The sequence below is a fragment of the Oncorhynchus mykiss genome, chromosome 2 (assembly GCF_013265735.2).
Source record: "Oncorhynchus mykiss isolate Arlee chromosome 2, USDA_OmykA_1.1, whole genome shotgun sequence".
NCBI classification, from domain to species: Eukaryota; Metazoa; Chordata; class Actinopteri; order Salmoniformes; family Salmonidae; genus Oncorhynchus; species Oncorhynchus mykiss.
In genome coordinates, this window is record NC_048566.1 from 30,043,654 (window position 1) to 30,068,659 (window position 25,006).

Genomic DNA, 25,006 nt, shown 5'->3' on the forward strand with positions numbered 1-25,006 from the left:
TTAAGGTCACAGTTATGAAAACTTAGGACACTAAAGAGGCCTTTCTAATGACTCTGAAAAACACCAAAAGAAAGATGCCCAGGGTCCCTGCTCATCTGCGTGAACGTGCCATAGGCATGCTACAAGGAGGCATGAGAACTGCAGATGTAGCCAGGGCAATAAATTGCAATGTCCGTACTATGAGAAGCCTAAGACAGCGCTACAGGGAGACAGGACGGACAGCTGATCGTCCTCGCAGTGGCAGACCACGTGTAACAACACCTGCACAAGATCGGTACATCCAAACATAACACCTGCAGGACAGGTACAGGATGGCAACAACAACTGCCCGAGTTACACCAGGAACGCACAATCCCTCCATCAGTGCTCAGACTGTCCGCAATAGGTTGAGAGAGGCTGGACTGAGGGCTTGTAGGCCTGTTGTAAGGCAGGTCCTCACCAGACATCACCGGCAACAACATCACCTACGGGCACAAACCCACCGTCACTGGACCAGACAGGACTGGCAAAAAAGTGCTCTTCACTGACGAGTCGCGGTTTTGTCTCACCGGAGGTGATGGTCGGATTCGCGTTTATCATTGAAAGAATGAGCGTTACAACGAGGTCTGTACTCTGGAGGGGTCACAGCATCATTGGACTGAGCTTGTTGTCATTGCAGGCAATCTCAACCCTGTGCCTTACAGGGAAGACATCCTCCTCTCTCATGTGGTACCCTTCCTGCAGGCTCATCCTGACATGACCCTCCAGCATGACAATGCCACCAGCCATACTGCTCGTTCTGTGAGTAATTTCCTGCAAGATCTCAATCCTATTGAGCATGTCTGGGGACCTGTTGGATTGGAGAGTGAGGGCTAGGGCCATTCCCCCCCAGAAATCGCACAGCAAGAACTTGGAAATCTGGTGCAATCCTTGAGGAGGAGATGCACTGCAATACTTAATGCAGCTGGTGGCCACACCAGATACTGACTGTTACTTTTGATTTTGACACCCCCCCCCCCCCCCCCCTCCCTCCCTCCATCCCTCCCCCACCCTTTGTTCAGGGACATATTATTCAATTTCTGTTAGTCACATATCTGTGGAACTTGTTCAGTTTGTCTCAGTTGTTGGATCTTATGTTCATACAAATATTTACACATGTTAAGTTTGCTGGAAATAAACGCAGTTGACAGTGAGGACGTTTCTTTTTTTGCTGAGTTTACATCGAGGCACAACATTGGCTCACAGTGGTAAAAGGAGACTTTGCAAACCCACACTATTACTGTTGGATAGGGGGCAGTAGTGAATGGGTTTTACCATAGGTTTGATACTCAAACCACTTCAACCACCACTCCTGTCAAAAAAGATTTGCATTTGGCTCATATGATCAGTGTAAAAGCAATATGGTTGAAATAAAGCATACCGGTAATTAGAGGTACTTCAATATCTGTCAATAAGGGGGTTAAACTCTATGTTAACACAACTTCAGAACAGCACTACTTAATTTTAGGATGGATGTTACCACCAATCTATGATGTAACAGTTGCATACAGCTTTCTATATCCAAATTGCAATGCTTACATGGCCTCTTTCAGTCCACACTGGAAAGAAGGGCTGATTTCCATAACCTTTGTCATTATGAAAGTTGAACGATATTATCTCAAGCACTAACTTCCTGTTGCTGCCACAAAATGTCAAACTTACAGTAGTCGTCAGACACCAATATCAAACATTGTCACCAAAGCAAAATATGACCATTTAAAAACCGATAAAAAGCCCCAAAAAATTAGTTTAAAAAAAATGTATTTTCACTACAATAGTATGATGCAAATGTACTAAATAAAAAAATGTATTTGGCAACTCCCAGACAGTCACACGAGACATGCACAAGAACACTTTGCATAGCAAATGGACTACATTTTTCAGAACCTGTTGCTTTTCAAATCATGCAACCGGTTTCAGGGTGTTGCGGAACCAAAAGGCTTCTCTTCTTAAATATACTCTCAATTATTTATCCATTTATATACAAAGACAGACCACCTTTAATTAAAAAATAAAACTTCATAGTAATAACTACTTTGTTACATAAAAATATGTTACTATAATCTGGCTATGGCCCTTGCTGTGGCAAGACAGGTGCTACAGGTGGGAGGGGTTAGAGGTGTCAATCACAGTGGCTAGGATTACCTGACTAAAACGGACACTAAAGCTCCAAGGCATTGGGATAGTAGTAGCAGTTAAAATATATACTATGGCAAAAATGTTGCTATGCATTAGTCTACTTGGTTTTGGCCTTGCCGTTTCCCAATTACTCAATGATAAAACATACAACTCCAATTCATGTAATTGAAATGTATTGAGGGCTTTTCCTCTGCCTTTTTCATATCAACAATGCCAATTATCTTGATGGAAGGCAGACACTTTGTCAATAGCACACATTTAAAAACAAACAGTCCCTAGTTGCTTTAAAGGAAATGTGCAGAAGAGGGTAGGTCTAAGATCTGAGGGGAAGATAGCAGGCACACAGGGGTGGTACATAGCAAAAGGTTAAACTTACTGAGAAGCTCAATGGTATAGAAGCAGGCTGGCAGAATGGCAACAGCTGTCATGTTGGGACATATAAAAATGTTTAAAAAAAGAATACAAAAATATTTTGTCACACACCAGACAGGTGCAATGAAATGTGTTATTTTCTGTGTTGTTTTTATAGACAGGAGAGTTGGATAATGGATTCTGTGGACTACTTGGTTCAATATGAGGACAATATCCTTAGACGATTGATTTAGTCATTTTTTTTCAATTCGGAACCATCAAGACGATTCAAGTTAACAGACGTTAAATGAGAAAGGTCAATTTAGCTGGGTCTTGAACACAGACACAGTGATAATCTTACAGATGAATATGCCATCCAGACACTAAAATGGCCCCGTAAGTGCCAACTTGTCCAACTTGGACTGAGAAAGTCACCTCTCAAAAAAACACTTTCTTCTCTTGTCCGTTGAAAGACTGAACTATATCCGAATTATAGCTTGAAAAGCCCGCCATTGAATTACCTTCACCAAACTTAAATAAAATGGAAACACTTAATGACATGTCAATTGGCAACTATTGGTTGAACAGTCTCTGGTTGGGTTGATGTAATCCAGAAAATACCCCAGATCTACTGTATGTTCTTGCAGTAGAAAGATGGCGAACATGGCCGATATTCCAGCCTCCCCATACTGGCGTTGGAATGATGGAACACCGACAGACAAAGCCGAAAGACCAGTCGGGAAAGTCCTGTCTCATAGAATGCATATGGTATGGTTTTTAAGACGGCATTTTCAAGTGTAACTGACCTCATGCGTGATCCCTGCGTTTATGCATTATCCGAAGTGCATTTGTTTACATGCAGATAAGACTCGTACAAGCTAATGCCTATATTTTCTTTTTTTCTCTTAAGCATCACAAGTGCATTTTCGATAACTGCCTGGATGTAGCGGAAAGAACCGTAAACGAACTTGCTCCACCACTGACATGTCTGTCCTGTCCTCCAACCTTCCCCACCACCACACCACCTCACAAAAAGCATGTGGAGAGGTCCCCACTAGACCAGGTGCCTCCAACTCTGGTCCTGGAGAGCATGTAGAATTCTATTCAAGCCCAGCACTAACACACCCGATTCAAATAATCAAGATCCAGATTTAAGACAGTGATTAGCTGATTATTTGACAGGTGTGTTAGTGCTCTGGTAGAACAACAGCCTGCTTCCCAGTTTCTCTCCGGGACCAGTCAGAGATCCCTGCACTAGACTGTCAAAAACCTCCCACCTGACCTTTTATTCGCAGATGCTGTGGTTGGGTCAATCGCCAAGGAGAGGGAAACAAAGCAGGGATCAACCCCACCTGTTCCACTTCAGTCTGGGGTCGTTCCAACCCCCTTCCCTCCTCACTCCTCCGTATCCACTCCTGGGGGGGGTCACTTGAGGCGGTCGGAGCGGAAGGAGTCTTCCACGGCGGGGTCGGTCAGCATGAAGTCTCCGTCCAGCATGCCCAGCCCCTCAAGGGCCAGGGGGTCCATCCTGAGGGGGTCGTCCAGAGCAAAGGAGTCCATCTCAAACCCTGGCACGTGGGACAGGGCGCTGGCGATCTCCTTGGAAAGGCCCAACGAACTGTCTCCTGGTGAAGAAAGAAAAGAGGGCTAATAATACATAATAATAAATGTGCCATTTAGCAGACGCTTTTATCCAAAGGGACTTTCAGTCATGTGTGCATACGTTTTCGAATGGGTGGCCCCAGCGGGAACCAAATCCACAACCCTTTACATTGTAAGTGCCATATTCTACCAACTGAGCCACTCAGGGTTAGTGTTAGTTGTAGTTATAATTATGTACTTGGAAAGCATTTCTCTCCTACAGGGGAGTAATAGCTGAAGTAGTAGCCCAGATCTCACCTGTGAGGATGATGTTAGGGACGTTGTGGCATCCCTCTCCCCCAAAGTTCTGGTTGTTAAGGTGCTGCCTATCCCCTGAGTCGTGGAGCTCCAGGAAGCCATGGTTGGGGTGGTAGGATTCCTCCTGGCCTTTTCTACCACTCCCACAGCCCAAGCCACCGTGGTTGAACGACAGGCTGTCTCCCGGAGTCTCCATGTTGAACTGTGACAAAACACCAAACGTGAACTCAGGCAGACAAATACAGTACAACAGAACTCAGCAATGAAAGCAGAGGTGCAGTAGTCAATACAAATAAGAACCTGAGAGAAATAGTATCTGCAGAAATGGTATACCTGCTGGTTCTGTCTGGAGGCGATCTGCAGGCCCAGGTAGGGATCATCCAACAGAGAGTTTAACAGTAATGTGTCCTACAACACAAAACACAGGTACTTTAGTGTAAAGACAGAACAACACGTCATACCAAGTTATGATGAGTGACATCACCTACAACATGACTGTAGCAGTGAAGTGGGGCTTCATTGATGCTACAGGCCAATTTCACTGTGGTCCCAATGTCACAGCCCTTCAGCACACTAAGACAGTCAGCTCTCTGGACTGCTATTAATAGAGACATTCAACAACAGAGCCCAGGATCCATTTCACCTCACTTGGGCATGACATCAGCGTTCCCTCAAGTTTCACACACCGCATTCTGCAGCTAAAAAAATTGTGAGCATGTTCAAAGTCAGAAGGATGTTGTGAAACAATCTCCAGTGGCAAGTTATGGAACCAAGTTGAGACTTGAGTGAGCATTGGAAATGTATTGAGAAGCTATACAGGTCCAGGAAATGTGAAGCATCAAGTAGGAAATTATTGAGCCACAGTTATAACAAGATGGCCTCTTGAATAGCCTAAGTTCTGTTTTAAATACAGTACCAGTCAAAAGTTGACGCACCTACTCATTCAAGGGTTTTTCTATATTTTTTACTATTTTCTGCATTGTAGATAATAGTTAAGACATCAAAAACTATGAAATAACACATATGGAATCATGTAGTAACTAAAAAAAGTGTTAAACAAATCAAAATATATTTGAGATTCTTTAAAGGCACTCTTTGCCTTGATGACAGCTTTGTATTCTTTCAACCAGCTTCATGAGGTGGAATGCTTTTCCAACAGTCTGGAAGGAGTTCCCACATATGCTGAGAACTTGGCTGTTTTTCCTTTACTCTATAGTCCAACTCATTCCAAACCATCTCAATTGGGTTGAGGTTGGGTGATTGTGGAGGCCAGGTCATCTGAAGTAGCACTCCATCACTGTCCTTCTTGGTCAAATAGCCCTTACACAGCCTGGAGGTGTGTTGGGTCATTGTCCTGTTGAAAAACAAATGATTGTCCCACTAAGCCCGAGCTGACAAGGTAAAAATCTGTCGTTCTGCCCGAGCAAGGCACTGTTCCCCGGGCACCGAAGAAGTAGATGTCGATTATGGCAGCCTCCCACACCTCTCAGATTCAGAGGGGTTGGGTTAAATGCGTTAGACACATTTCAGTTGAATGCATTCAGTTGTACAACTGACTAGGTATCCCCCTTTCCCTAAGTGCAAACCAGATGGGATGGCATATTGCTGCAGAATGCTATGGTAGCTATGCTGGTTAAGTGTGCCTTGAAGCACCCCCACACCTCCATACTTCACGGTGGGAACCACACATGCAGAGATCATCCGTTCACCTACTCTGCGTCTCACAAAGACACGGCAGTTGGAACCAAAATTCTCAAATTTGGACTCATCAGACCAAAGGACAGATTTCTACCGATCTAATGTCCATTGCTCATGTTTCTTGGCCCAAGCAAGTCTCTTCTTCTTATTGGTGTCCTTTGGTAGTTGTTTATTTGCAGAAATTCGACCATGATGGCCTGATTCACACAGTCTCCTCTTTACAGTTGATGTTGAGATGTGTCTGTTACTTGAACTCTTTGAGGTGCAATCTGAGGTGCAGTTAATTGCCGATTTCTGAGGTGCAGTTATCTCTAATGAACTTATCCTCTGCAGCAGCGGTAACTCTGGGTCGTCCTTTCCTGTGGCGGTCCTCATGAGAGCCAGTGTCATCATAGCGCTTGATGGTTTTTGCTACTGCACTTCAAGAAACTTTCAAAGTTCTTGAAATGTTCTGGATTGACTGACCTTCATGTCTTAAAGTAATGATGGACTGTCATTTCTCTTTGCTTATTTGAGCTGGACTTGGTCTTTTACCAAATAGGGCTATCTTCTGTACACCACCCCTACCTTGTCAACACAACTGATTGCCTCAAACGCATTAAGGAAAGAAATTCCACAAATGAACTTTTAACAAATTGAAATTCATTCCAGGTGACTACCTCATGAAGCTAGTTGAGAGAATGCCGAGAGTGTGAAAAGCTGTAATCAAGACAAAGAGTGACTACTTTGAAGAATCTCAAATATAAAATATATTTTGATTTGTTTAACACTTTTTTGGTTACTACATGATTCCATGTGTGTTATTTCATGGTTTTGATGTATTCCCTATTATGCTACAATGTAGAAAATAGTAAAAATAAAGAAAAACCCTGTAATGAGTAGGTGTCCAAACTTTTGACTGGTACTGTATAGCTCATGACAGCAGAGTAATGTGTCAAGTGTAAAGAGATGATATTATACTATTTGATACTTGAGGATGTCACACACTAAGAGGCTGAACAATGATCAATTTGCATGGCCAAAAGTATAAATAAATTAACTGATTACACAAATATGCAATATAAAATAGTGAGCTAATTCTAGCTAGATGACAGAGTAAACTCTTTAAAAAAATATGTCCTGGTGTGACCAGAAGCCATCAGGCTGTCACTAGTTATTGTCTTGATAATAGCTGTACAGATGATTACATCATCCGGATCATTCCAGTTGACCTCAGTTTCTATCATAACCAACGTTTACAACATTGCGCTTGCTTTAAACACCATGTGTTTACAAAAACATCAAGCCATGGTGGCCGTCATGCCCCTCTGCCCCAGAGAGGCGAGGTAGGTTAACCGTGACTGACCGATAGTAGGAGGACAGAGGAAATTGTGGCTTTATTGGGCCAATTGGTGGTAGTGTGTTGTGTGTATGGGCTAGCTCTGACTCCACTCACGTTGTAGAGGCCCAGGTCTGTGGCCAGGGACTGGCTGATGTGCTGCAGCTGGGGAAGACATCCCTGCTGCCTTTGCTGCTCCATCTGCTGCAGTTGGTCTTGCTGGTCCTGTTGTTGTTGCTGCTGCTGCTGCTGTTGTTGTTGCTGCTGCTGGGTTGACTGCGGGTCTTGCGTCTGCAGGCACTGAGAGTTCTGGCCCTGCTCACCCTGCTTCTCAATTTTGACCGACACCCTATGGTGCTGCTGCAGGTGCTGCATCTGCTGGTTCTGGGCATTGCGCAGGTTCTGCAGGTGCAGCTGCTGGAGGGCCTGCTGAGACTGGGCACATTGCTGCTGGTGCAGCTGGTGTTGCAAATGCAGCTGATGGTGTTGGTGTTGATGCTGTTGTTGATTTTGTTGTTGCATTACCACGGGCGGCTGGGAGAGCTGTTGTCCTACCTGAGAGGCCTGCTGGGGCTGATGGGATGCTGGAGGACCTGGCTGATGAAGCTGCTGCTGGGGTTGGCTGAAGGGGTAGGGAGGGAGCCTCTGGTCCATGGGGAGTTTGCTGGTGTCCAGAGGGACACCCTGGGAGGAGATAAACACATTGATTGGAAATGGAATACGAACTCAATTGGCATGCAGGTCGGCCAATGTTATGGTGCCGTATAGGCTTGGGCGGTTTACAGTATAAACTATATATACACCAGGGTATTTTGAAATACTCATGGTATGATTTTCAATACCGTCAAAACAATTGGGACATTTTTTTTCATCAATTTGAATATATATATTTTTTAATACCTACAGTCAACTTGTGCTGTGGGTTAATAAATATAGCAGCATCAACTACCCTTGCATGCTGACAAAAAGGGCAGTTTAGTTAAAAACTAGCAGTATTTCAATCTACTCGATTCATCATAATTAGGAGTACAGTGCCATCTCCCATTCCTGGATAGATGTACGTTTTCCAAGCCATATCTCGCGCCGGCTCCGTAGCGTCCACATTCTGGCATAGCACAGTTCCAACCAGAGAGAGAAGTAATTAACGTCTAGTCAGGTTCTTTAGGCTAACTAAGTGGCTAGCTTGCAAGATCAATCTTCTTGGTTACAGCAGAGACAAATCCCCTCCTGGATCAAGAGTGAGCATCCCTGACGTCTACTATTTGTGTTGTGTGTGCAGCACAGGAACGGCATGAAGGTATGAACATCTGGATACCGCCCAACCCCAGGGCAGTGCTTATTCTGGCCTGTGATTAAATCATGGTAAAAGGAGAACGTAGGTAGACATTACCTGTGTTATGGAGGACAAGTTAGGAGAGATGGTGGGGGAGAACTGTTTGGAGTGGTGTCGGCGAGACTCCCCTCCCATGGGTAGGATCAGAGGGGAGAGCTGAGCTCGTCTCCGTGGCAACGTGCTGAGAGGCGACTGCCCCTGGCTAGTTAGCAGTGGCGAATAAGAGGAGCACGAGCCGGACCCTCCCACCCCGCTATTGTAACTAGGGTTACTGGATGCGGTGTGGAGGGACTGCACACTCAGGGAGGAGTTGCTGAGGGAGGAGTGCAGGGATTGGTTGCTCAGGGAAGACTGGAGGGAGGGGGAGGAGCTACGGGAGGACTGCAGGGAAGGGTTGCTAAGCGACGAGTGCAAGGAGGTGGAGCTGAGGGAGTTGGGGAAGGAGTGGCTGCTGAGAGATGATTGGATGTTGGGGTTGCTTAACGAGGACTGCAGGGAGGGGTTACTGAGAGTCCCCTGAAGAGATGCCAGGAGACCTGTTCAAATAAACAAGACCGATAAACAGATTTGAATATAGAGCTACATAAAATAATACACACATTTTCAGTCCTGGTGTGAAAAGTTGTGGTAATGAGTACATAATAGACTGAACAAAAATATAAACGCAACATGTAAAGTGTTGGTCCCATGTTTCATGAGCTGAAATAAACCATCCCAGAAATGTTCCATTTGCACAAAAAGATGATTTCTCTCAAATTTGCGCACAAATTTGTATGCCATTGAAAAGGAGTGGGACAAAAATAGTACAGGCCACAATCAACAGCCTGATCAACTCTATGCAAAGGAGATGTGGGAAATGGTGGTCACACCGGATACTGACTGGGTTCTGTTCCACGCCCCTACCTTTTTTTAAGGTACTTTATCTGTGAGGCATATCTGTATTTCCAGTCATGTGAAATCCATTGATTAGGAATTTATTTCAATTGACTGGTTTCCTTACATTTCAAATAACTAAAATCTTTGAAATTGTTGCATGTTGCGTTTATATTTTTGTTCAGTGTAGAAGACTACAAACATCTAAAATTCAATGAAAATGTATTGCAACATTTAATTGTTTTAACATTTAATATGACAAACTGCAAACACAGTTTGTCTCCTGGCGATCATATCAGGAGGTACAACGCTAGCTCAGTCCCCTGAAGAGGCCCTGATCTGCAGGGTGCATCTCAAGAGTCAAACTAGGTTTCCTTTCATCATCTCCTATCCTTAATTTGCACTGATGTGAAAGAACTAGAATAATACCAGCAAATATCTGGTAAGCATTCACCATACTGTTTTCTCAAGAGACGAGAAGAGCAAGCCACCTCAGACTATTGACATGCACCCTAGGCCTTGCCTCTAGACTGAAGATAACATTACCTGTGTGTGGTCAGCCAAATCACCTCAACACAGATAATCGGTCAGTAGGGCCATATAAAATCTGTTTAATTTCTTTCCTGATTGCGGTTAGTTAATTTTACACATTCCGTTGAGTTTTACAGGTCTCTGTTTCTGCCGGTTTCTTTCAGGCTTTCACTCTCCAAACGACACTTGAATTGAAAAACAACTAAATAGGATTTTAAGTCCACAACAATGCTTAAACCACATTAGGAGACCACTTTTGAGGTCTGGGAATTGTTTTTGAAATTTAGATTTTTGGGTGTAGTTACCCTTTAATTCCATTGCACAGCTAGCAAGAAGCGGTTCAGCTGTGTTTTTGTTATGATAGTTTGCAAAACAAACACCCACTGGACTGATGCAAATAATCATGATATTCTGCCAGGTAGGCATAGGCTTTGTTGTTAACATTTAATGTAGGTTTTTGGGAAAGGCTTTCCATCTACAAGAAGACTGTTTCATTAGCATCAACGGTAATAGCTACACAAAGTGGTAACTGCGCGCACCGCACATACACAGATGGGGGAATTCTCATTGCCTCTTCAGAAATTTGCATGAAATACGAATCACTGATGCATTCTGTTCATGTCTTATGATAAACCTGGGCTAATTAATAAATGTTCAATACAGTTAGTTGACTCCCTACTAAGTTCAATAAAAAAAAAAATTATATGGTTGAATTCCGTTTTGTCTGGATTCTCTGATTCTGTCCGCATCAGGGATTTTATAGGGCCCGAGGACAGCTACTTTTTCAGAATGCACAGCCCTGCACTTTACCTCCACTTTCTAAATACATCTTACATGCCCGCGCCCACCTAAATGAATATTGGCCTGTCTCCCTCTTGCACCAACACCCATTAGCTTCCTCCGTTTGAGTCACAACTTAGACATTTTAACTAGTGCGACGGAAAGGGTTGTATTTGTTCCTAGCATGCCTGCATGAGCGCACACACTAACATACACGCAAGAGAGAAGTGCTGAAGATCAACATGGCACACACACACACACAAGCTTCAGCCTCTGTCCCACAGTACCTCCCTGTACCTGGCGTCCCTGTACCTGGCGAGTGGCAGAAGGCGTTGCTGGCATTGATGCCCAGCTGGGTCAGGGTGGAGGCCAGGTTGCCCGTGCTGCTGCCCCCACTCAGGGATGAGGGGTACCCCGGCTCGTCTGGGTCCAGCGGGGTGGGCAGCGGTGACGGGAAGTGCAGGCTGGAGAGGTCGGGCAGGGAGCCCCCCGTGTTCAGGGCTGAGGGAGCATGGGGGGTGCTGGACTGCTGGTCAGGGGAGGGGAAGATACTGGAGGAGGAGATGGAGAAACTATTTAGATAGACAAGAGAAACCACAGTGGTGTCTCACATTCGTCAAGAATTAGACACTGGGGCGTGTGATTTACAGACAGGATGACCTCAGCGTCCCAGAGCTAAACTGACCCACACCCAACAGCAGCCTCCAGACACACGCGCACACACACACACAGACAGAGAGAGAGAGAGAGAGAGAGAGAACACAGAGAAAAATAACAGAATAGACCAAGAGGGGAGAAAGCGAGCGAGAGGATAAATTACAGAGAGAGAACAAGAAAATAAAAAAAAGAAATGGAGAGATAGAGAGCAAGTGAATGAGGAAAAAATAAAGAATGTCCACTACACACACGTTCCAATCTAAACCCCAGCTATGAGAGAAAGATAAAAGAATGCGCAACGAAAGTCATGCTAGTCATGACGAAGAAGAGGAGGATAGACAAACAGAGGCTGAAAACGGAGGAAGATATTTCAAATGGATGTTTCAATGGAAAACAAATGGAGCTTGAGCTTGAGGCTTTTACATCAGCAGAAAGTGTTCAACAGAAAATCAGCCATGCATTCATATGTCATACCTGAGGGCACACGCTAGCCATAGTACAATACTATGTCTCCTATCAGACTCCCCTCCATATATTGCTGCTTCACATTAAACAAATTACATTAATGTAAGCAGCAACAACAAATTACATTAGGTCTAAACGAACGCACAACATCGCAGGTTTTTAATAACTGTTTGTCTGCACTGAAACAGAATTCTGTAGATAATTGTGTGCAAACTTCTAGAGCCACAGACATTTTCACATAAGTTATTCTCTCCTGTGGGAAAAGCTGTAGAAATGACTTGGATGTGTTTCAGAAGGATTTACTTACTTGATACCGGGAACTTCACAGGACTTGGGTCGAGAAGACAGCAGGGGCAACTTCTTGGTGTCCCAGGGTTTGAGCAGTTTGCCCTGATCCAGAATGTTCTCCTCAATGGGGGGAACTGGGTACGGAAACACTGTGGATGACAAACAACATGATCACAAATCAATGTCTCCAAGTCATAAGGATTTTTTTCCATTGTCAAGATTATTTGTGGTGTGTTTAAAGTAGGACAGAATTGTTAGTGTACAGTGAGTGTGACTGTTAGACTCACTTCTTCTCCCCTCTCCTTCACTCTGACCTAGAGGAGCACAGAGAGATACAAGTCAGAGTACCGAGGCAAACTGGGAATGGGCTTAAGGCACAATCACACTTAAACAATTATGACAATATGGTAATTTAGCAGACACTTCTCAGTGGCAAACCCCCAACTCCCACTCCGATGTGTTAACTAAACACATATGCTGTTGGTTTAGTCTTTAGTGAGTCCTCACCAGTGAGTCTGCCCTGAAGGGTGAGTGTGTGTCCAGCGTTGAAGGGGTCTCCTGCAGGGGGGTTCATCACACTGGTGTGGAGGGCAGAGTCTGAGTTGGTCCTGCATAGAGAAAAAGCATTAGGAGAGGAGAAATATGTATCCAGGGGGTCTCTTTCCATTGCCACATCAACCCACATACACATTCACCAAACAGGAACCAACTACTCAAGTCAATCCATGACTCATTAGAAAAGTCCTCCGGTAACCACATCATGACATCACTACCTTACTTTTGTTTCTGCTCAGCCACAAACTAACTCCATCCATGATATATTGGAACTCAGTCTTAAATATAAATTCATTCAATATAAAAAGGAAAAACTCATTCAATATACAAGCTCTTGGAAGATCTTTGAATGGTCATATCTTGCACTGGCACAATCGTCTATTAATGTCTGCCCCAGGACAGTGAGTTGATGCCCTATGTTGAGGGGGAGAAGAGAAGAAAGATGGAGAGGGTGGGATTCACCTGTTGAGTGCCATGGTGGGGAGGCGAAACAACGGGCTTTTGTCTCCTGGGAAGTTGCCCGAACAGTTCCTTTTGTGATCAACAACAAAAATGGCCGTTATTCTCCAGAGAAGGATTATAAGAGAGAAATAAAAGAGAGTGAAGGCTTGGGACGAACGGCGAGCATAGGAGATGCAGAGATAGAGGGAGGAAGAGAGAGATACTGACATTCTACAGAACACATGGCCCATCCATAGATGCTGTTTTTTGGATGCAGAGAATATTGAGTGAATTGAGTGCATTTGTGGGTGTGTGTTACTGCATGCTCATCTGCACAAATGTATGCATTCACAAGAGTGAGCTTGCGCTCATGCGTGTGTGCTCATGTAAGACTGGCTATTATGAAAGAGGCTGTTAAATCTTCTGCTAAACTGGGGTCTCGCAGCGATTGGTTCACGTCAGTTGAATTTACAAAGATGTTTATCAGTGTTTCCAGCCCCAGTGCTGATCTGGAAAGAATCGGACAGACTTGTGCCAAATCCACCACAAACAAACTTCAGGAGCAGCTCCCTCCATTCACCTGATTGATGGAGGCTATTTCCCAAAGCGCAGCATCCAAGCAAGCAGGGATGAGAAACGCTGGTTTAGAGCGGCCTTCATTTCATTCATGCATCAACGCTGCTTTATAAGTCATCTCGACATGCCTTTATTTTTTCAGAGAATAAGATAAAACGGAACTGTTGCGAGGTGTGTAAGAGTCGTATAATTTCATGTCAAAGCCAGTTTCCCTTTCTCAAAGAGTTTGTCCTTTTCCATTTAGCAGAGAAAGAAAGAAAAGAAAAAAGAAAGAAAAAAGAGGATTGGCAAGAAGGGAAAAGAGGTGCGAGTTTCTTTCCAAAACTTGAAGAAAAAAAAGAGTGTAAGTGTATTCAGATGCCAGAAAAAAGGGAGGAAAGTGGAGAAAATAAAACAACAAAGTTCTGAAAAGCAACTAAATTCAAGGCTATGAAGGAAAGCTAAAATCAGGTGTCTTGTTAGTCAGTCCCAATCACGTTAGCATGCATTGTTACCGTGAGACCAAGCTATAATGCTGCAGAGGAAAAAAACTAAGCACAATACATAAAAAATAAAACAGGCTCCCTGAGGACACCCATGTCTCTGCAGATTGGGGTCCACTCCAGATCATTACCTTCTCCAACTGGTGTCCGGAGGCGGGGACAGATAGGCTGAGTTGTACGGAGAGCTGTCCACCTGAGGAGCACACAAGTTAAGGCAACAACTAAATTGTTACACTTTTTACTCTTCTCATCCACAATCAGAGATTAACAACAAGGGATTTGGTCAGCACAACACAGAAAATGACAAAATAATATATCATCAAAGCAGTCCTTTGCCTAAGTAGAGCAAAACTCTGGATTAGCTCCTAGATTGTGCAACAAGGTCTGAAGATGTTCTGGTCTCAGAGGTATTGTGAAGGATACTTGTTTCCTGTAGGGACGCCCTGGGGAGATGAAGCGTCTGTCCCTCTGGACCCGCTCTACCAGGCCGTGGTGCCGTGTGGAACGACTGGAGTCCAGGTTAGAGTGGAATAAACCCTAAGAGAGGGGGACCGATGATGGAAACAAGTAGGAGAACAGAGAAACAAAGGGAGAGAGGATAAAGAGGGGTGCAAGAGAAGAGGGAGAGACGCCATGGTGTTTAAATTGGCGTCAAGTGATTGTATGGATAGATTTTTAGGCTATATATTAATGTGGACCCACACACACACACACACACACACACACACACACACACACACACAGAGGATACAAAAAGGTGAACCTCTCTCACCTGAAAGTCGCCCGGGTTCCTGCCGATCTGATTAACGTTGGGTAGAGAGCCCCCATAGTATGGGCCCTGGGTTCTAGCCAGACGCACTTTCTGAGCCTGGATCTGGAGAACAAAGAGGAGATGAAGACTTTGAATACCTAATGTCTTTTGTAAGACAAACTGTAATACTTGTGCCCTTGACATACTTCACTGCTGGATTGCTGCATAGCCTACACAGAGACAGAAGCCACATCAGTGGGTTGAGATAATCAAGTGGGTAACAAGATCCTCAAGAGTTTGTTGTAGTGTGCTTTATCAGCTGCAAAGCTGTGGTTGTCCTAGAATGTTAGAATGTAGAATGTTTGAAATGAGCTGGCCGGTTCTTTTAGTAAGACACTATCTGGCCATTTTCATTAATGACAGCCAAACATCTTGGTGTCTTTTCAGACCTTGTTCTTTTGAGTAAAAGCTTGGCATTTTATAAAATGTGCTGTCCTGCCTCTGACATCTTTCATGCAGTCTCTCAACCTTTAAAACAGATGGCAGTGAGTTCATTACTGTAAAAAAAAATATTTAAAAAAAAGACAATCATTCACAGGGAAAACCACAAGTATTGAGGAAAAGCTGTTAAATTATTATTTCTAAGAAAAATAAGAACTTTGAAAACAGTCACAAAGCAACAATATCCCCACCAGGATATTGGATATTGCTAATAACACCCAGGAGTTGCCTAATACATTCCAAGTAGGACAAAACATTTCCAGTGAGGTGACAGTGAGAAAATACTGCTTTGTGTACCTCCCAAATGTGACATTGGCAGTGTAAAATATTATGACAGCAGAAGAATGAGACAAGGTCTTCATAGGACTTAAGATTAAATCTGCCCTTACAAAGTTCCCTTCTGAAATGGATTCATATGAACCACTACTGTTCCAGCATACAAATAAGATAGGCCGACTGTGTCATATTTTACAAACCCATCTAAAAATGTCCAAAAGCCTTAAAGCTTGAATCCTTCATTGTGAAACTGTGATATTACAACCACAAAGAAGTTAACACAGTTTCTTTCCCCTCTGACATTGCACGAGCAATAGAACAGCAGAATATGTGATACAATTTTTTTCTATGGGTGACGCTCCTCACCTTCGCTTCGTCAACAAAACAAAAGCAATAACAATGGCCATGGGGCGGAAGGTGGCGCTGTTTCCCCTACTGCGGATTCCATCTTTAAATCTCCTTTCTCTTTTGCAGGCGAAGACGATTTAAGTAGCTAGCGCTTTCAGTATTCCTTACACTGATGACAATATGAATTCTCCACACATATACAGGTTGTACAACCAAATTGATTAATAAATACAATGAATGAATGGAAGTGGGTAAATCCATGGTAACGGATTTACAGACTCCGATTATTCACTTTAAAATGTATACCAAAACAAACAAACATTGATTTCTAAGTTTGACAAACCATAGAACTCTATTCACATGTACTACTTTTAACAATTTCCACTGAACATTTTACAAAAGCACATTTACAGGATGGGGTTCCAAAGTCTGGAAACAAATAAAACTGAGTGAGAATTTTCCATAATTCTGTTACGAAACTTTGCGCCTGTACAGTTTTTAAAGTAAAATGTTTTTCTTATTTACTGTGAAAATTGTTCAAAGTAGTCATCGTGCACAGAATTGAATAGTTTGTTAAACTTTTAAATCAATGGTTTTTGTTTGGAATACATTTTAAAGTGAAGTCTCAGCGTAACTCAGCGAAACTAAGTCTCCATTTACCGGTAACCGCATGCCTGCCTTGCTATTAGGCTGACCACCCTGACAAAAAGTATATTAGATGGGGAGGTTGTAAAAGACAGGACTCAAAGGAATTCCCAGAAACGACAGTGGTTGAGATGGCAAAGGGGAATTACCATGAATGAAGAAAGTGGGGTGGTATGAGGGGTTTGGATGAGTCAGTGTAAGACTTGAGCCCTTGAATGTGCTGCCCAAAAATGCAATTTAGGAGGGTGAGTCGTCACTGAATTTGATTTGCCCACTCTTCTCCTTTCTATTCCTCCCACTCAGTCTGTATCACAGTCACCTCAAAATATATAGGATATTCATAGAGGGGGGAAATTCTGGCCATTATCATGCTTCTAAAAGATTGAATGTTCCAAAAAATATGTTGAATTCATTAATAACTAAATTATTAATTAGTATCTGTTTGAAAAGCAGTTCAAACTTTATTCACTTCAAATTGAAAGATCCTTAGAATGAACCCTGGGGTGTATTTATTATGTCTTGCAACGGAAACACGTTAAAGAATCAAACGTACACGAACAGCGCAAACGATGAAAAACGGGGAGGGACCTACCTGAATTTGTCCAATAGAAACTATTTTTCGTTGAACAAAAATGTATGTTTGGAGTAAACGGTTAACGTTGCTAAACATTTTGGAACAGAATCGGCGTACTTAATACAGCCGTGGAGTTCCTATAAACACACCATTTTGTGAATGTTAAACTCAGTTGAAAAATAATGGAGTGGGTTGCAGTTATGCCAAGAGTTTGCAATCTGTTCTGCTGTGGTGGTTGACAGCAACCACTATGTGCCACTTCACTTGATGCACCGTCTGTCTGACCAACTAGTTCGCTAAGCACTGAAAAACTAACGTTAAGCCAAAACATGGCTGGTAACTAACATTATCAACCACTCACACAGTTCAGCAGGGTTGAAGATGTATTAAAACAGTTAGTTATAACTAACGTTACAATGTCTCGTTAACATTAGCTTGCTAAGTAGTTAGCACGCTAACGTTAAGTAACGTAACGAACTAGTTAACATTAGCTACTGAATTTGAAATACTACTTAGCCACATATGGCTAACTTAGGGCTAGCTAACTAGTCAATTTACGCTAACTTTAGTTAACTAGCTAGCTGGTTCGCATTACACTTTTGACAAGTTAGATAAGATAGCAATCAACATCGTAGTTAACGTTAGATAGGTGTAATAAATAGGAAGACATTCAAACTCCAACAGATAAAGGCAAATCGTGGATACCGTTCATTCTTGGCTAGGTTCGCTAAACTTCTATTGGTTTATCATTTTCGTATTTTTTGTTTACCCTCTTGACAAGCCCCGGGCCTGTACTTACTCCAGCTTTCCTCTCCTGCCTCCCCCTCCGACTTACCCTGGTAGAGGTGATGTCCATCATAACCTCATGAAAAGCAGCAGTCTCTTCAGCCTGACGTTGGGTATGTAGAGCTATTTTCTCGCTAAATTTTCGAGGGTTTGATGCCCCGGACCCAGCACCCGAACTGGGTCCTGCTCCGGGTCCACAACCGCCTACATCCGTAGCAGACATATTTGCCGAACGACTTCACGCAGTGGGATGATCTGACTTGGTTGTCACTAACGTTAGTTGCTATAGCCACAAAGTGATACGGGCCGCCTATTTCTACAATTTATCTTCTTAAAATGTGATTTTAAACCTAACAGTAACAGAGTTAACCATAAGTGAAGACCAAAAAGTTATTTTTGTTTTCATGAATTTGTACGACAGACAATTTCGACTTTGTAGCTGTGGTAACTAGCTAGTCGAAACCATCTGACTTGGTGGGGGGGAGGAGAAAGTGAGCGCCCAAGCCAATCTGGGGCATGTAGTTTATTTATTTTTTTTTTATGTAAAGCTAGGTCAACACAGAAATTACAGTACTGTGTAATGGATATTGATTTTTAAAAAACTTTAAATTGTTCCAAAATACAACTATTGTATTGGTTGGTTTTCTCAAAATAAAAAGGCTGCATATAAACCATTATTCAGTAGTAAAATACACTGCCAGACTGGTTGTCTGATCACTATCCTACTCATCACTAATCCTATTGCTCTCCAGGTGAAAAAGAACTAGGAAACATGTTCAATTATTTCAGATTACTTTTAAATCAGTAAACCAGGTACAGATAAACAAGTGCTGATATAAAAGTGAACATAAAAACAAGAGCAGCCATTTCAATTATTCAAACTCAAGTTTTACAAGAGAATAGAGGGCTAATTCAAAGCTCTCACCACATGGCAGTGAAATAAGGGCCTGACAAAGAGCAACCACTCCATGTATCTAAGCATTTAAAGTAGTAGCCAGCTGTATATGCTCTTATGTTTTTTTAGGGGCTAGGCAGTCATACTACTGAACAAACAAATGTGTACACAATTCAGGACACAGCTAGTCAGATTTCACAGCTAGCAAAACATTAGGTATGTTATAATATCAAACCAGGAGTTTTATAATGCTCATATTACCTCTTTTAAAATCAGGTCATTTTGACCACATCACGGTAAACAGAAAGCCGTTTGTGAAGTATGTCATTGTTTATATAAAAAATATAGATACATTCAAATTCTCATATCTAAAATAGAAAACGTTATATGATGTTAATTTCAAAGCAGGGCAGGATTAGCATATATCCTTTTTTAAATCTGAATGAATAACATTCATCTACATATTAAAACTAAAAGAATCAAGTTTCCAGTGTAAGGCAAACCAGCATTTTCCCTGCACCTTAAGAAAACTTGTTTGAATTAATGACACGCTTGAGTATCTTTTGGTCTCATGCTGTAAACATTGTTTAATGCTTATCAGTCCAAATTGCATTCTCACGGCGCAAGAGGAAATTTGTTTTTGTTTTTGATCGAATCAGACCCAAAGAATTGATCTACAGAATATTTACATTTTGATGAACAGCATCCCAGTGACCACTGCGAACCCAGTGAGAATCATGGCCACCTTGGGGATGCGGTTCTGCGGGGAGCTTAGCTCATGGGGCAGGATCTCCATGAAGATGATATACATAAAGGTGCCAGACGCCAGACCTTCTAAGGTGGACCTGGCCAGCTTGTGCTGGGGGGATGACTTGGTCTCGGTGAGGGCAATGCCCAGCCCAATGCCCATTGGGGACATGATGGCAAAGAGCAGGAGGCAACCTACCACGGCTGCCCGCCGCAGCTTGCCCTGGGCCAGCTTTAGGGCTAGACTGAAAGAGATGATACTCTTGTGGAGGAGTAGAGCAACACAGATCTCCAGCACCTCTTGACTGTCCTCCTGTAACCCCACAGCCAGACCCTCGAAGACTGAGTGCAGAGATAAGGAAAATACTAGAATGAAGGCCCGGATGGCCGAGGTGGAGTTAAAGTCCACATGGAAGTGGGCATCCTCTCCCCCTAATTCCTCCCTACCATGGGAGTGTCTCCGGCCATCTCTGTCATGTGATTGGACGCTGGAGTCCACCAATAGTGCACGTCTTTCTTCAGAGTGGCCCGCCGATCGGTCTCTGAGGGCCAAGACTATTTGCTCCAGCACCAGGACCAAGAAGAATCCCATGGCTATGATAAACTCAGGTAGAGGGAACTGAAGCTGGAAGGGGTAGATATAAAGTGTGTGTTATCCTCTTGTCTAAGTTACTTGGAAGAACTAACTACCGCAAAGACAGCCTAATCAGTCAGATTAAGCTGACAAGTGTAACATTTAAAAAATCTATTAAAAAAAAGGTGTCTGCGAACAGAAATTGATGAGTCTACACAGTCATTCATCTATATTTTTCTCAGCATTCAAATTTGACAAAGATTAAAAATGTAATTCTGACATCAAGTAATACAGGGCAGGCCAAGATAACGCTGTACTTCCTAAATATTAATCAGATGTGAAATGACTAACCGAAGGGCAGAAACCAAAAAAAGACACCGCTAATGGGGACTTCCCCAAATTCTTACTGTGATGCCCAGGCTACTAAATGCTTCATTGATCCCAGATAGGTAGTCAGGCACCAGGTCCAGAAGGCAAGTAGCAAAGAACACTCCTCCAGCGAAGCAGCTCACCAAGCTCACTACCTTGTGACGCGTTTCTGTGGAATACAATAGACTCAACTCAGCCACAAATGTATCAGCCAGTCATGCAAGTCTATTGAAAGGCTCTACAACAAGTAAGGTCAATGTTTTAACCTGTTGGTCTTCATCTGGTCTCCATGGAAAACAAATATACAGATTTGACAGACTACATTTTGACAACATCTGGGAACAGATTACACAAAAGTGAGTAGGTATGTCTTCCTTTTACTAATTTACCTGCAATTTATTATTCAGCCCTGTGCAACGTTATCGGATGTGCATGGAAGTTGAACCCACTTACATGCTACTGTCTTTACATGGATTTGGGGGTCTTTCTGTTTCGTGTAGGGTTTGTGAAAGGAAGGAACACATAGGAGTCAACAAGTAAGTTTACACCCACCCTCTTTTCGGATAAATCCGTTTGAATTCAATCACTTTTTGACAGCATCCCTTTTGATTTAAACAAAACTTTCCTACATGTTTTCCCATGGAAGAAATGGTCAGAAAGTGACCTCAATCCCAAAACATTCAGGAGATATGTGCTCAAAATGTCTTCATCACTGGAAAAAGTAAACGGTTGAGTTTGATGCCATTTAAAAGCTGACAAAACAGGGTTATCAAACTACTTAATCATTTATTGAAAAATGTTTTTAATTTAAAAAAAAATTGACCTTAACATCAATTATTTAAAAAATAATCTTCATGTTCACATACATAAAATACATTTTGATCTGTATAACACTTTTTTGGTTACTACATGATTCCATGTGTTATATTATAGTTTTGATGTCTTCATTATTTTTCTACAATGTAGAACATTTTAAAATTAAAATAAAACCCTGGAATGAGTAGGTGTCCAAACTTTTGACTGGTACTGTATGTTGTAGCTTAGACCATATTTTTTACATCTGAGGTTTTTGTGTTGTGCCCGTCATCGGTTGAGACGCAACATGCTCTTGAATACAGGGTGGGTGTCATTTCAATCATATAAATATATTTCATAGAATGGACCTATACCTTCAGACCTCTGCAATTTAGCTGGTACACCATTGACATTTTAATTTAAATGACATTTTTACTTCTAATTACTAACAAAGATTTCTGCTGGTCCACCCATTGTCGAATGTCAATTTAAATGGTCATGTCTATACTATGATCTATATTTCAAAAGGTTTCCTATGGAGGATTGACAGTATAATATAAAACTACTGATATTCCCATCCAAGTCAACATTGTGTGTAATTGACATTTAAGGGAGAAAAAAAAAAAGTTTAAAAAACATGTTCATAAGCTTTTAAATATGTAAATCTCAACTGTTTTTATATTTTCCAGTGATAAAGAGATGGATGTCTCATGGCATGGTGTGTATGCAAAATAGGTCAACTGAGTACTTTTTATCTCTCGACTATTTTGCCATTCAGGTCCAAAAAGTAACTTTCTGAGCACTTCTACAATGGGGAAAAAATGTAAGGCAGGTTTTATTAAATTTCAAAGGGGTACTGTCAAATGTTTATTTAATGCAAATGGTTTTACCTTTAAATCACATTCTCAAAATTCATTCTGATCTAAAGTACCACTTACCTGGGTCTACATTGCACCTCCCTGCCCCCCTGACTAAGCACAAAGGGGCGAAGCCACAGACCAGTGTGATGGAGAAAAGAACAACCAGTGCTCCCAGCTTTACCTCCAGGCCAGGGACATAAGCTGGGTTCATCTGCACTTCAGATGGCCACCCGGAGAGGGCAACAGAAGATCCTTTTCTGAGAGCCATCTCTGCACTCCCTGCTTCTCTTTCACTCTTGAGTGAAACAGCAAAGAGTAGCTCTCAGACGCCCTCCATTGGCTTACAGTCGAATGGGGAGGGGTAGACCACCTGCATCAGAGAAGTTTGAGTAACATTTGCCTACATTCAAATCAATTCAAGACAAATAAACGCAGTTTGACATTTATTGCATACATTTTCATAGTGCCCATGGTTTAGGGTGAGAGACTTCTGTGACAATGTCACATTGTAGCATCTGCTCTGGGATCTTGGCAAACAAATAACATGAATTCCCAGATACAGTATGTGAAAGGATAGAAAACGTACAGTTAGTGAAGGAAAGGGGGGGCATAGAAAGCATGTGACTGATCTAACATCAGATAATATTAAATTGCTTTACCGGGACTGTTATAATATCCTGTACAGCTGTTTAGAAAGTTAAAAACTATCGCTAGTCCATAAAAAGTTTTAAACAATATGACTAAACGTATAGCTTTCTACCTATGGCGTCTCTCACATTACAAATAGCAAGCAATAAATAATGTACTACCTTCTGTCGTATTCTCTCATAAAAGGACAGCCTTGGTGAGCAGCTTGTATTGGCACAGACTTAATAACAAGTGGGAAAAAGGCAGCAAAATTACATTACTGCTATGCCAAAAAACTGCACTCTGTACGGGAAGTGATGATTCAACTGATCAGAATGAGGCTGGGACGACCTCGAGGGAGGGGCATATCCCGGATTCATCAACGCTCAGTGAAATCTGATCTCGAGTCAGATCTGCGTTTTAGCTGTCGATAGTTCATCTCAAGATTGGGGGTCCGCTAAACAGGTCATTTATCAGTTGTTTCGGAGCAACTTCGAACTATCGCGGTCTATTCATTCGTGGACTTTTGATACAAGAAATTATGTACATTGTATCACTTATTAAATCGCACACAATTGCAACAGATGAAGGATTGAGGGGACATCATGTGCCATCTCTGGACTTTGTATCATTCCAGTAAATGTGCGAAATATGACAATCGCATGCGTTCCAGTACCACACCTCTGCTGCATTCCCTAACCTAGTAGGCTACATACTAGCTAAGCATTTACCGTCAGGCAATGTAATTTGGACGTCGTTTTTTCTGGTCCTGTGGTATTTATATATTTTTTTGTTGCGGTCCGGACTGGCCTTGATTTCAACGTCAACAGACGGCTATGATCGGTTTAGATTTGATCTGGTCCAGGCTGGCATTGATTTGGCTACATACAGAGTTTTATGATTGGTCCGATAGGACCAAGAACCGAGTTTGTTGTTTGCTCCACTGGTGTCAGAAATGGGATGACAGCCATGACCATGAAACATGACGAGTAGACTAAGAAAAATGTTGGAATCTCTTTCTACTATCCCAAAATTCCACTGATCCTGCTTTTAGATTTGTGGGAAGTACTGTAGTGAACGAGTATAGGCCTACACTTCCCAACCAAGCATTTACAGACGTTGATGTCTTTAAAAAATGTTTTTTTTTTTTAAATAGTGCTCTGTATTGTACCCTGCTTTACTCTAATCTACTCTACCTGTACTCTATTGAATAAAACGTGACTGTCCTGTACCGGGCCATGCCGTACTGTGCTAAACTGCCATACTCTAATGTGATGTTTAAACTTGTTAAACATACTGGCCGAGCGTACCACCCTCGGTAGAGCCTTGAGGTCAGCGACTGTGGAGTAGCCATACCAGCCTGAGGTGCAGGGTCGAGTGTGTCAGGGACGGAGGAGGTGATGTGGTCTTTGACTAGCCTCTCAAAGTGTGAGTGCTACAGATTGGGATGATAGTGGACATCTTAAAGCAGGAGGGGATAACGGCCTAAGCTAGAGAGATGAAAATGTCAGAAAACACATCAGCTCTGAGGTTGCGGCTCGGGATGCCGTCTGGGCCGACAGCCTTGCGAGGGTTAACACGTTTGAATGACTTACATGTCTTCTGTGGAGACCTAAGCACGTAGCCTCCTTGGGGATCTCCTTGGCAGATCAGAGTCGTTAACGCGCGAAGTGTGAGAAAAAGGTGTTTACAGTGCCTTGCAAAAGTATTCATCCCCTTGGCGTTTTTCCTATTTTGTTGCATTACATCCTGTAATTTAAATGGATTTCAATTTGGATTTCATATAATGGACATACACAAAATAGTCCACATCGGTGAAGTGAAACGAAAAAAGGACTTGTTTAAAAAATTGTT

At 42.5% G+C, this 25,006-nt stretch overlaps 2 protein-coding genes across 5 annotated transcripts; both read right to left on the minus strand.

Moving 5' to 3' along the window:
• Nucleotides 1–1,053: 1,053 nt before the first annotated feature.
• On the minus strand, nt 1,054–18,747 carry LOC110486432 (CREB-regulated transcription coactivator 2). Of its 3 annotated transcripts, none has more exons than XM_021558045.2 (14): nt 18,335–18,747; nt 15,177–15,278; nt 14,828–14,941; nt 14,536–14,597; nt 13,368–13,436; nt 12,858–12,958; nt 12,638–12,664; nt 12,370–12,499; nt 11,253–11,491; nt 8,814–9,292; nt 7,541–8,107; nt 4,741–4,815; nt 4,408–4,609; nt 1,054–4,133 (listed from the first exon to the last, which is right to left on the minus strand). In XM_021558045.2, exons 1-14 carry the CDS (start codon nt 18,506–18,508, stop codon nt 3,934–3,936), a joined length of 2,541 nt encoding a protein of 846 aa, XP_021413720.2. In that variant the 5' UTR covers nt 18,509–18,747; the 3' UTR covers nt 1,054–3,933. The 3 variants fall into 3 exon arrangements, with proteins under 3 accessions (XP_021413720.2, XP_021413712.2, XP_021413729.2); XM_021558037.2 differs by having other exon boundaries at nt 11,238–11,491; XM_021558054.2 differs by lacking the exon at nt 13,368–13,436 and having other exon boundaries at nt 11,238–11,491.
• A 313-nt stretch (nt 18,748–19,060) lies between these two features.
• On the minus strand, nt 19,061–25,006 carry slc39a1 (solute carrier family 39 member 1). 2 transcript variants are annotated; one of them, XM_021617370.2, is made up of 4 exons: nt 24,748–25,006; nt 22,604–22,895; nt 20,909–21,039; nt 19,061–20,552 (listed from the first exon to the last, which is right to left on the minus strand). In XM_021617370.2, exons 2-4 carry the CDS (start codon nt 22,791–22,793, stop codon nt 19,866–19,868), a joined length of 1,008 nt encoding a protein of 335 aa, XP_021473045.2. In that variant the 5' UTR covers nt 22,794–22,895; nt 24,748–25,006; the 3' UTR covers nt 19,061–19,865.

Coding starts and splice junctions, on each gene's coding strand:
- LOC110486432 (XM_021558037.2), bottom strand. CDS start 18,508: ATGTCTGCTACGGATGTAGGCGGTTGTGGACCCGGAGCAGGACCCAGT. Junction 12,500..12,637: donor TGAAGGAGAGGGGAGAAGAA/GTGAGTCTAACA, acceptor TGTCATCCACAG/TGTTTCCGTACCCAGTTCCC. Junction 4,610..4,740: donor CCTCCAGACAGAACCAGCAG/GTATACCATTTC, acceptor GTTTTGTCACAG/TTCAACATGGAGACTCCGGG.
- slc39a1 (XM_021617370.2), bottom strand. CDS start 22,793: ATGGCTCTCAGAAAAGGATCTTCTGTTGCCCTCTCCGGGTGGCCATCT. Junction 21,040..22,603: donor GAGGTGCAATGTAGACCCAG/GTAAGTGGTACT, acceptor TGTATTCCACAG/AAACGCGTCACAAGGTAGTG. Junction 20,553..20,908: donor TTAGTAGCCTGGGCATCACA/GTAAGAATTTGG, acceptor TACCCCTTCCAG/CTTCAGTTCCCTCTACCTGA.